The sequence below is a fragment of the Phycomyces blakesleeanus genome, assembly GCF_001638985.1.
Source record: "Phycomyces blakesleeanus NRRL 1555(-) unplaced genomic scaffold PHYBLscaffold_54, whole genome shotgun sequence".
NCBI classification, from domain to species: Eukaryota; Fungi; Mucoromycota; class Mucoromycetes; order Mucorales; family Phycomycetaceae; genus Phycomyces; species Phycomyces blakesleeanus.
Window position 1 is genome coordinate 16,639 of NW_017265179.1, and position 11,649 is coordinate 28,287.

An 11,649-nucleotide genomic window follows, 5' to 3' on the forward strand; every position below is an offset into this window, starting at 1 on the left:
GCCAAGATGCGAGGAGATAAATAACTATCTCAAGCCCATGGTAGACGAGATGAAGCAGTTGTATGTTGGAATGCGAGTCCCAACCTACGAGTGCCCTTCTGGTGCTAATGTCCGTGCTGCCTTGCTGATGATTGCGTGTGACATCCCTGCTGCCAGGAAAACAAGTGGATTTACAGCCCACAATAGTACATGTGCGTGTTACAAGTGTACAACCCAGTTCCCCAGATTGCCCAACACAAATCAGGTGGACTTCAGTGGATTCGATTATTCGCTTTGGAATATTCGTAGCGGTGTAGAGAACAGGTTGCATGCTGAGGAGTGGAAGAGTGCGAGTACACCCTCAGAAAGGCACCAGCTGGAGGTCGAATATGGTGTTTGATGGTCGCAGTTGCAACGCCTTGGATACTTTGATCTAGTACGTGGAACGATCATTGATCCCATGCATAATTTATTCCTGGGGACGCCCAAGAGAATGATGGACCGGTGGGTCGATAAGAAAACGATTGGAGCCGAAGAGTTTGCTGCCATGGAAAAAATCGCAGAGACAATGGTCCTTCCGAGGGATTATACAAAGCTGACATCAAAGATTGGAAAAGGCTTTCCTTACATGAAAGCCGACGACTGGAAATCCTGGGTACTGGTGTATTCTCCTGTTCTGCTGCATGGTGTTCTACCATTTGAAATGTATAACAACTGGATGAATTTCGTCCGTGCATGCCGCTATCTTATCAAGCCAAGCATCACATTTGATGAAGTGAACAGCGCCCACGACTATCTGGAAATGTTTTGCAAAAAGGCTACCGAACTCTACACTCCCACCATCCTCACCTGCAACATGCACCTGCACCTCCACCTTTGCGAGACCATTCGTGATTTTGGACCCGTGTACGGTTACTGGCTCTTTGGGTTTGAGAGATACAATGGCCTGTTAAAGCATATAAAGACAAACGGAAAAGATAGTTTTGAGGCAACATATATGAGAAGTTTTGTTCAAAACGCATTCAAGGGTGACTATGCCAATGCTGTTCTGAAAAGTTCTAGCCACGTCCCCTTTTTCAACATTCTCTCAAAGCTTTCTCCGAAATTCACACCTACCACCACAGTCATTACTCTCTCCTCCCATCCATTCCGATTGCAATCATTCTTACTAGCATCGTCCAACCCACATCTTCCTCCAAAGGGTAACGAACCTCTCCCTCCTTCGACTTTTCCTCTTCAGCTAAAAAAATCATCACTGATGGATGAAACCGACTATGCCCATCTGCTTCAGCACTACAAAACATCCTATGATCTTCCCGACCTTGTCAGTTACCAATATGCCACGCTCACAAACTCCTTTGTTGACAATGAAATCACAAAGTTGAAGTTCATTGACTTACTTGGTCAACAGTACCGTGGTAAAAACGGTTCAGCTAGTTGTGGTTCTCTTGTCCACGTAATGTTTGTTGGTAGTGACGGTAGAAATACCCTAGCCTATGCTGGACAAGTACAGTATCTCTTCACACACTCCTTTACACACCCTTCTAACAGCAATCTCCACCTGACTCGCATGGTTCATGATCATCGACATGTATTCGCATATATCAAGTGGTTTAATACTTCCTCTGATAGATCGCGTGAGGATGACGGTCTTGAGTTTTGTCTCCCCACCTTCTCCCCCGATAGTCGCCATTGCATTGTATCTGTGCACCGCATCTTTTTAGAGATTGCTACAGCCAGGATTACTACAAGTAGAAATGTTAGTAAGATGTTAGTAATTGCTTTGCCAAAAAAGCTTTATGCTTAAAATAAAAAAAAACCCCCACTTGAATTTCCTTTTCTTATACAAAAAAAACAGAACAAATTCCCTATATATATTGATAGTATTGTGTATGTAAAAAGTAATACGTAGATAAAAAGAGAGAAACATTTTTTTTTATTTAGAGCCCGTCTCTAAGAGCCCACCGAGGAAAATTGGGGCTAATGTTATCCGGGACTGCTGAGTTGGACACACTAGTAGTGATCCTACGGATCCTTTGATTAGCACTTGACCCCATGGCCTGGACAGCATAAGTGTCAACAAGTGCAATGAAACGGTTGCACTGAAATACATTTGTTAATAATTCACTCAATATAATAATACACCAATACAAATGTATTACTCCAAATTAATCTACCTCATCGCTTCTCCAGCCTGGTTGTACAATATGAATGACATGTTTTATGCCATCCTCGTCCATTTCATCGGCAGACTCTCCATCTGACATTACTGCTTTTTGGAGAGTGTTGGCACAGTCTCTGAGCATTACAAGATCAATTGCCTTCTTATTGTCTTTGTAGGCCAGTACACGGCGACACTCATTCTAGTAATAAGTTTTATTAATTTGTTCTTTTTATTTTTAATTTTCAACTATAAACTATATATATTAGCATAATACTCACATCATCTGCACGGGCTGCTCTTCGTGTAAGAGCGTTTGTTTCCGCTATCTCATCATCAGACATTCTCTCACGACGGGTTCTACTAGTGAAGTTGGTGTGCAACCTCTTTTGGAGGTCACTCCATCTCATACTAGAGGAACCAAACCTGCGCTCAAGGTTAGAAAGAAGTCTCTCGGCTATCTCCCTGTTGGGAGATTTGTTGAAAGCAACATTTGTATCCCATCTGGGCTTGAGGTTGTTGGCCAGGATATTTTCTGGCGTTCTCAAGCTAAGCTTGGGTTTCCACATAAGGTTGTGAATATGAGCCTGATAAATAAATCCTGAGAAAATGAATTGATAAAATATTTTATAATATGTTACTCACATAAACTGCATTAGATTCTTCACGGGTAGGCTCATGGTTGGAGATGACAACAGGTGCCACTGGAAAAATAGGGTAATTTCATCTGGATCAAATGTACCAAAAATGTAGATGATTGAGCCAATATCATCACAATTTTTGTGATATATCATTTTGAGCAATGGTACGATATCATCTATGGTGCTGATGCATATCATTATAACAACGGGTACATGAAAACCCAATGTAGAACGATTGTCAGTCCGCAAACTATGGAAACTGAATAAATATTGTAGTTACGCTTTACTTCTATCGAGTCTACCTCTTTATGTGTTATATTTTGAGGTCTATAAAGAGCTAGCGTCCCATATTATTATTTTTACCGGGTTTTTTTATTGGCTGCAGAAATGCTTTAAAAACTATCAAAGAGATGATTGTAGGTTTTTTACAATATAAAGAAATGATGATAGTTGGTTTTTTATACGTGCTCAAAGTGATGAAACTAGGTTTTTTAAACACAAAAGCAATGAAACTAGGTTTTTTTACAATGGAAAAGAGAAACAAAGCATGGGTAGATTTTTATAAACAAGTCTCTTTGGTTTGTTTATTTATTTTACTTTTATTTATTTATTTTTTGGAAAAACATTGGGTTATACATTTTTTGTTCAATTTTGTTTTATTTGATAGGAAAATCTTTTCTAGATAAAAATCCTAATTTCGCGACAGTTTTGATACTATAGCTATTATAATCGCTAATACTTCTTGCTCGCTATATATAATTTAAAGCCTTCCGGGAGTAGACATGGAATACATACTTTAATAGCGGAAATGCTATTAAAAAATGATTAATAGAAAAGAAGAATTAGTAAATGATTTAAATTGAAATTTCTTTATAAATACTTACAAGGCGGAGAAGACCTGACATACAATTGATATAAACATGTTCTTCAGAATTATCAAGACAATACCAGTAGTCTTTGAATAGAGATACATTCTAAAAATGAATAATTATTAATATTGTATGTAGTAAAGGCGTATTTATTAAATATATTGTAGTTAACTTACCAAATATTACTGATTATACGTCTTCGTGCATAATATTAGACATAACTAATAAATCATAATAAAAATAAATATATATCTATGAGTACGACGAAAGAATAATTTGAATTTTTTTTAAGAAAAAAACTTACCATCATGTTCGATTAAGAGATGATGAGACTCAATGGAAATGAGTAGCAATGGCTAGACAAACAATATGATGAGTAACAAAGATCTGTAAGATAATGATATCTTACCTTGATATATCAGACAGAGTATAGCCAAACAAAGAGACACATATTTGGTATTGAGCTATAAAAGAAAGAAAAAATTATAAGTGAAATTGTAAAAACATAAGCAAAAGAGAAACAAAGAAAATATCAATAATAAATGTTATTAAAAGAAAAAAAAGGAAAAAAAAAAGACTTGTCTTAAAATCCAGTTTGACCCTGACAAAATGCGGGCTGTAAAAAGTAATACTCCAAAAGAAGATGACCACCGTCATCTTGAAATACTACTTTGTGCCTCATTGAGTTAGAAAAGAAGTTGTCTAAATGTGGATCAAGCGGTTGGGAGATGTGCTTAAATATCAAATGAAAGGTAGAGAGTTAATCTGCACCGCTTATCCTCTTTACTAGTATGTGAATTTTAAATATGATATAACAAGTGTAGTGAATTGTATAATATTAGTTGAAAATTATTAATATTTATTTTATTAACAGAAAATGACAAAGCGTATTCCTACTGCTCCCCGCCGACCCAACCTACGCATGAATGCTGTTCTTAATAGCACAATTGCAGGTGTTGTTGCTCCAATTGATACACCAACTCCAGAAGTAGCAGTTGACACAGCCCCTGAAGTTCAAGTCGCTGTGACCCCAATGGATCACGTCCTTACCTTGTTGGCAGCCAACAATGTGTCGATGCAATCCTTGCAAGAAAATGCAAAAGGAGTGACTGATGCAATAACTCATTTGAAGAATGGCCTGGATTTGTCCAACAAGACAAATGAATTTTTGAAGAACTCGGTCCTTCAGCTCATGACTGAAAATGCTGAAATAAAAAAGGCAGTGACCAGCCAAAATTCCGTGATGCCTTCTGCTGTACCAGCGGATTCTTTTTCTTCCATGGATGATGATCTTGACCTTGGAGCGAAACATTATCCCTTGATTTCTGTAAGTAAATTGATAATAATAACATTACTGATTAATATATCTAATACTGTTTTTATAGCAACTTATCAATAGTTACATCAAGAAACCGAACTTTGTTAGCACAGACCCGCTCAAAGTTGCTGAGAATAATAATAGATCAGCATGGTCAATGACTGGCACATATGGCAACAAGTACAACAAGACACTTGCACTGGCTCTCTTCAAGTACCTGAGACCTCAAAGATGTTGCACAAATGTGTCAAAGAGTGTCATTATGAATATAATAAAGAATCACTACCAAAATCAAGTGCGAGTCTTCCGGACCTCAGCAGAGAAGATTATGGCTAGAAATAAAGCTGGAAGAAGACGCAACAGAAAGAAGACCGTAAGTTTTAAAATAAAGTTAATTTACTATTGATTTAATGTTTTAATACAATACTCTTTGGTAGCTTCTTGACCGTTGTATTATCACGTACCAGACATACACAGAGGCTATTCATGAGGGCATGAATCGATATGATTGCGGAAATATTCTTTCTATTGACGTGATGTCTGATGGCGAGTCGGATGGAGATAACAAAGTGCGGGCATATCGTCCCAGCTGGAGAACTGATGAGGTAATGTTAAACATCTATTTATGTTTTAAAGAAAATAATAATACTTTATTAATACTATTTATTCTTTAAACCAGCTCCAGACGTTTATTAGTACTATTGATGAACTTACTGTTATCCGTTTGAAGAAAAATTCAGAAAGCTTGAAAAAGCGCATCCCTTATGAGAAAGAAGTGAGCATTCCCGAGAATTTGGCAGTCACTTTACCAGATTGGTGCTTTTCAAAATAAATCATTTTTTTCTTGCCAACTATTTTAGAGTCTTTTTTCTACTTGTTTATGTTTACGGATTAGCATGATGTATACAGATGCATGTATAGCATGCCAAGTACAAACAAAAATTTATAGAAATAATAAAAAATAAACGTGCAGCTATATATATTAGTCTGTATTAATTAATTTTTCTTTTTTATACGTGTTTTATTTTTGTATTTGAATCTAAATATATATTTTTCGTGGCAAAGGAACTACACACATCTGAACTTCGCCTTCTAGACCAAGGTGCTCGCCTACTGCAACTGGATAGCAGATTCTATGCACTGGGAGAATGCTGTTCATGCTGTCATCTTCGAACCCCACCTCATTCACCTCAACTCCTTCTCCTGCTCTGGGCTGAAGTAAAACTTCCTTGTACCATTGTACATATGCAAATACATGCTGGCTCGCATGACCAGCAAACGAGTTTACAGCAGTATTGACAAAGAGGTACTGAATTTGGCCCGCGTATGGCTTGGTACTTCTACCATCACTTGTCTCAAACAAGGCTTGCATGAACGACCCACGCTGATTCTTCGTTTTGCTCTTGTAGATTTGCCCAAGAAGATTGATTGATTCAAACTTCTGTATCCGATTGTTAACAAAATTATCGGAATGACCAGCCTGACGATAATGAACAAGAGTTTGATCATCGTATGTCTCGCGATAGTATTCCAACAAATGCTCATACTCGGATTCATCCATGGAAATCTCCCCCTTTAGAGCTAAAGGAAGTGCGGAAGGGGGCAAAGGCTCGTTTCCCTTGACGATATCAAAGTTGATCTCAGGAGAATCAAGAAAAGCATTGATATCGAATTGGATTGAGGTGGCAGTGGAAGTGGAAGTGGTTATGGAATTGGCAGTGGAAGTGGAAGTGGTTATGGAATTGGCAGTGGATGCAGTGAGCTCAAGGATGATCGCCGAATGCTCAGGTCGAATTATTGGCAAAGTTTGGCGAATAAGATCTCCCTGGTATGCTTCTTCAAGATACTTCTTCATATAGGTTCCCTCAAACCCGTCTTTTCTATTTGTCGCATAGTTTTTCAAGATACCATTGCATCTTTCGAAACTAAAAAGCCAATAGCCATAAACCGGGCCAAAGTTCAGTACAGTCTCTCGCAGATGAAGATGGAGATGCATGTTTGGCGAAAGGAATGGGGCTTTATACAACTTCTTGCACTCTCTGCAGAAAGCCTCCAAAGATTGATGGGCTTCATCAAGGTGAGCCATGAATATGCTTGGCATTGAGAGGTACTGGCATGCATTGACAAACGTTGTCCAGTTACCGAGATGAGCTTCAGGTAGACGATCACGCAGGAGAACAGGAGAGTACACCAAGCACCAAGACTTCCACTCGTCGGCCTTCATGAATGGGAAGCCACGCCCGATCTTTGTCCCTAATGGCGTGTAGTCCTCTGGCAGTACAAGCTTGTCAGCATCCAACTGCATTTCGGCCAAGTGTGCATCTGTGATGAGACCTGAAGATCTCCATTTCTCCATTATCCTCTTTGCTGTTCCGAGGTACAGGTTGTGCATCGGATCGATGACAGTGCACTCCACGAGGTTAAAGTAAACCAGGTCATGCAATTCTGACTATCGGACACCATTTTCCCTCTCCAATCTCTTTCTCTGTGCATCACTGCTGGCCATTCTCCACAACTCAGCATCACGGCGGTTTTCGGCATCAGTGCGAGGCACCCACTCAGAAAACACGAACCCAGAGTAGTCCACAGCATTGGAGTCTGGAAGGCGAGGGAACTGTCGGTTGCACTTATTGCATGCACATGTGCTTGAATGAGAGGTGAACCCACAAGTCTTACGGGCAGCAGGAATGTCGCAGGCAACAAGAAGAAGGGCAGCACGGACAAGAGCACCAGATGGGCACTGTACGGTAGGCATCACCACACCGCCATACAACTGGTTGAGTTCCGCAACAAGGGGACGGAGGTAGTGATTGATCTCACTTGTCTTTGCTTCCTTGGGCCCTGGCATGAGACCAACGAGAACAACATTCTCCTTCTTGTACCATTCCGATCTTGGCAAGTTGTTGATGCAAAGGTATATCGCACCACAGGAGTAAGTGACCCCATCGAAAGGTTGAAACCAATCGATGTTCATGGTAAGCATTATGGAGCGCTCATGATTCACAAACGGTAAACCATTGCTATCCTTCAGACTGTTCCACTTCGTACTGTCGTAAATGTCAAACATCATGCCTGGAACTTGCACTCTGATTCTCCAATGGTTGATGGTGTCTTCGAATCCAGGGTGGCAAAAAAGGATAGACAATGTTTTGATTATGGAGTTATACATGTAGATCTTTTTGGGGATAGTCAAGGCTCTTGATGTTGCAAAGAAAAGAGCGTTTCCACATTCTCTACCAGAGAGTCTCTCGAAATTACAGCACTCTGGAACAACATCGGACTCTTCATATACTTTGTTACAATCGCCACATGCAACAAACCGCTGGACACCTCGAGTCACGTCGCTGAGACCGGTCATAGAGTTGACACCACTCATACTGAGGGGAAGACGGAAAGACTGTCCAAAGTGTGCCAATACTTCGTTAAGAAACTTTAACAGAACAGCACCACCAGAATTGACAACATATTTGGATATGAAGAAGGCAGCAAAAGAAGCAATGAAAGCATGAGTAGGATCGACTGGCATATTGGATGAAGAAAAGTGTTCTATTTGAAAAAAAAATCAATACTTGTTGACTTTATTGATTTATATGTGCTTTTTGTACTAACCTCTAACATCATCAGATTCATCGTCAGAAATATCCAAAATGGTTGCTTCAATGACACCCTCATCTTCGCTTTCAGAATCAAACAAGGAATCAATGCCAAAAAGAGGTAAGTCTTCGGCTGTTTTGTTAGGTAAAAAAGAATCAAATTATTAGATATTATAAATGATTATAAAACTTTAATAAAAATACTATGCATACCTTCAACTTGATCTTCGGCATCAACATTGTCTTCAAAGTCAATCTCCATGTCATTGTCATTCGACATTACTTCTATAACTGAGGCTATATTATATGAAAATAAATATTTAATTAAAATTGTCTCAATAATAATTTTCTTAAATTTGAACTTACAAGAAGATCCTGACTGATATTGTCTCACGATATCCTGTTGTGCATGTCTTCTGAGTGTTTGGGTAGACACCAAAACAAATCCCATGCTATTGGAAGAGCATTTAGAGCACTTGCATTCTGAATTGTTGTTGTTGTTTGACATATTGTGTGCGTGTGTTTTATTTTTTAAGTCTTTAGAATTGACAAGAATAGAAAATTGTTCAGGAACACAATTTAATATATATCTTTCCAAATTATACCAGCTTCCAAAATGACATAGTTTATTCCGGTTATTAAAATGGGCAGTTCTCTAAACAGTAATTGATTGCCTCATTCTAAAATACAATAATACACGCTTTTGTTAAAACATGTCGTCATGTACATTTTATTGGCTGTAGAGCATATACAACAAAAATATTTGTAGTAATATCACGACCATTAACCTCATCATACTTATAAATAAATATTACAACAATAAAAAGCTTTATTATCTCACTCAAAAGATATCATTTGGCTTAAGTTTCCTACAACTATTGACTCTGCGACATGGCTACAAGTCCCAAAAAGAAATCTCGCAGACATTTTTTACAAAAAAGAGTAAACTCGTTTTTTTATCCAATAAAACAGACCGAGCATTATCATCGCCGTCGAAAATAAAAAGACAAAAGTGATGGAAATTTAAGCTACCACTCCACAAATAATAGTACCCTACGCCATAGATGAAATTACCCTATTTTTCCAGTGTGCAGCAACAGTGAGTTCGGCTCTCACAGGAGCAGCAAGGGGAGTTCTGGCCAAACTATCTATGGCACTGATGGTGTCGGTGCTGGTGGTGGCAAGAACGCCAATTCTGCCATTCATGTTGGTCAGAGTTTGCTCAACATTGCCAATCTGTCCTTTTACGGTAGACATATCAGCTCTCACAGTAGAAAGTATTTCCATAAGCTGCTGATTGGTAATCTCAACAGGACGAAGGGCAATTGCACGTTCACGTCTTGTGTTAGTCATTGTCTACAGAATATAATAAAATGAAAGGTTATAATAATTATTTTCAGATTATATTATTATTATTGCTGTCATTCTACAATTAAATTTATGTAAATTTAATTAAAAATAAATCGTATCAAGTTTACATACTTGAATTGTTAGAACAAGTGTATTGATTTGGGAGTATAAGTGTAGTAAGTAGCAAGAGAGTAAGAGCAAGGGAAAGTGTATTATATGAAAGGTATGATTATTATATATATTCAAAATATATTTGATATACGAATCTCTATTAATACTTCTTGTAATGACTGGGATGTAAATCGGTTTTCATATTGCTTTGGGACTTGATGAAATCATTTTAGTCTTTTGTTTTAAACACACTTTTTTCTTTTTTTTTTAAGATTTTTTTTTTTACTTTTTTTATTCGTTTTTTGTTATTTCCCTCTTTTCTCTCTCTTTTCAATTCTTGTTATATTTGCAAATTTTTCTGGTAAGATTGTTTTTGGTTCAAAATACTTCTTTACAAAGAACAAAAGAATTAATTTTTTTGTCTGTCATAGGTATTCTATCTGTTTCTCTCTCTTCACTCTTTACACTCGCAAGGTTTTATGGTAAGGCACTTTCTTTGTTTTAAAAGAAATATATACTTCTTTATGTATAACTAAAAAATAACAATATATTTTAATGTCATAGAAACTCACTCTTTGTCTCATTCTGATGCGCCATCTTCACAACAGTCATCCGGATTAGCCAGGGTTAGTAAATATACTTTATGCCATCATTCCATACAATCATTCTGACTTTTTTCTTTCTTTAATATAGGCCACATCGCCAAAAATACTCTCTACAATCAAACACGGATATTGACACGGTAATATTCTATTTTATTTTAATCTATTTCTTTTTAATATTTATCTAACTGAATATAATTTCTATTATAGATGAACATCCCTCTTACGAACGTGCCATTCCTCAAGAACTTCCATCCCATGCTACCGTCATTGCCATGGTAAGCCTTTTATTTACTTCTATAAATACAATAATATTATTTATACTGTATATTAATGTATATTCTCTACTAGAGACGATATTACCACTTTACAGATAATATCTTGGTCTGCAAAGAAATCCTTTGCCTTTGGTATGTAAATCAATTATTCTATCACGCAATTCACAAAAATTAATTCTTTCCTATCGTTTTATAGTCAAAGAAATCATAATCCCGTGCTTTACTGTAAATGTTTTATTTCTTTGTCTATTTGTACTGGGTACTTCCAATGTAAGTATTAATTAGTCCATAAAATTTGCAGTATAAAACACGCACGCACTCCCATCACTAATGTTTTATCTATTCTCAAAGAGTACTGCTCTTACCCCTAAAAAAAGGTAACGAGCACCTCATTTTCTTCAGGTATTTGTTTTTTGTAGAAAATTTTTCATCCCAAATATAACAAGCTTGCCGAGCAAGAAGTAGCCGAGAATATAGAATAGCTTTATTAGATTTGAAACCTAGAAACATTCTATTCTTTCCAATAAAAATAAAAGCATAAACTATTACCAACCTAACAAGAACGGGAAACCAAATAAATAAAGAACATATTACTGGTCCATAATTTTAAAGACGTGTTTTTATGCTGTTGATGATTGGAGGTTTTAAAGAACTGTCAGTATAGGTGGTCAGTAAAGGTGGTCAGTAAAGGTGAGGTGTAGTACAGATAAACCATTGGAGCAATATACATGATGTAATCCGTCTTTG

At 37.4% G+C, this 11,649-nt stretch overlaps 7 protein-coding genes across 7 annotated transcripts; 3 read left to right on the plus strand and 4 right to left on the minus strand.

Moving 5' to 3' along the window:
* Positions 1 to 37: 37 nt before the first annotated feature.
* On the plus strand, positions 38 to 1,786 carry PHYBLDRAFT_153779 (hypothetical protein; the record flags this gene model as incomplete). Its single annotated transcript, XM_018433253.1, has 2 exons — positions 38 to 361; positions 389 to 1,786. 2 exons carry the CDS (start codon positions 38 to 40, stop codon positions 1,784 to 1,786), a joined length of 1,722 nt encoding a protein of 573 aa, XP_018283158.1.
* A 133-nt stretch (positions 1,787 to 1,919) lies between these two features.
* Positions 1,920 to 2,979, minus strand: PHYBLDRAFT_176414 (hypothetical protein; the record flags this gene model as incomplete). The annotated part of the gene is made up of 4 exons (XM_018437762.1): positions 1,920 to 2,081; positions 2,157 to 2,342; positions 2,422 to 2,727; positions 2,809 to 2,979. The coding sequence occupies 4 exons, from the start codon at positions 2,977 to 2,979 to the stop codon at positions 1,920 to 1,922; spliced, it is 825 nt and encodes a 274-aa protein (XP_018283159.1).
* A 458-nt stretch (positions 2,980 to 3,437) lies between these two features.
* On the minus strand, positions 3,438 to 4,332 carry PHYBLDRAFT_176415 (hypothetical protein; the record flags this gene model as incomplete). Its single annotated transcript, XM_018437763.1, has 5 exons — positions 3,438 to 3,530; positions 3,577 to 3,592; positions 3,666 to 3,755; positions 4,060 to 4,114; positions 4,251 to 4,332. 5 exons carry the CDS (start codon positions 4,330 to 4,332, stop codon positions 3,438 to 3,440), a joined length of 336 nt encoding a protein of 111 aa, XP_018283160.1.
* Positions 4,333 to 4,527: 195 nt separating this feature from the next.
* On the plus strand, positions 4,528 to 5,800 carry PHYBLDRAFT_153781 (hypothetical protein; the record flags this gene model as incomplete). Its single annotated transcript, XM_018433254.1, has 4 exons — positions 4,528 to 4,977; positions 5,036 to 5,341; positions 5,406 to 5,573; positions 5,648 to 5,800. 4 exons carry the CDS (start codon positions 4,528 to 4,530, stop codon positions 5,798 to 5,800), a joined length of 1,077 nt encoding a protein of 358 aa, XP_018283161.1.
* Positions 5,801 to 6,007: 207 nt separating this feature from the next.
* Positions 6,008 to 9,069, minus strand: PHYBLDRAFT_176417 (hypothetical protein; the record flags this gene model as incomplete). The annotated part of the gene is made up of 5 exons (XM_018437764.1): positions 6,008 to 7,413; positions 8,206 to 8,514; positions 8,578 to 8,694; positions 8,775 to 8,858; positions 8,928 to 9,069. The coding sequence occupies 5 exons, from the start codon at positions 9,067 to 9,069 to the stop codon at positions 6,008 to 6,010; spliced, it is 2,058 nt and encodes a 685-aa protein (XP_018283162.1).
* Positions 9,070 to 9,402: 333 nt separating this feature from the next.
* PHYBLDRAFT_176418 (hypothetical protein) lies at positions 9,403 to 9,914 on the minus strand (the record flags this gene model as incomplete). Its single annotated transcript, XM_018437765.1, has 2 exons — positions 9,403 to 9,456; positions 9,636 to 9,914. 2 exons carry the CDS (start codon positions 9,912 to 9,914, stop codon positions 9,403 to 9,405), a joined length of 333 nt encoding a protein of 110 aa, XP_018283163.1.
* Positions 9,915 to 10,127: 213 nt separating this feature from the next.
* Positions 10,128 to 11,384, plus strand: PHYBLDRAFT_176419 (hypothetical protein; the record flags this gene model as incomplete). Its single annotated transcript, XM_018437766.1, has 6 exons — positions 10,128 to 10,134; positions 10,587 to 10,652; positions 10,835 to 10,902; positions 10,998 to 11,034; positions 11,099 to 11,172; positions 11,322 to 11,384. 6 exons carry the CDS (start codon positions 10,128 to 10,130, stop codon positions 11,382 to 11,384), a joined length of 315 nt encoding a protein of 104 aa, XP_018283164.1.
* Between the last annotated feature and the right edge of the window lie 265 nt (positions 11,385 to 11,649).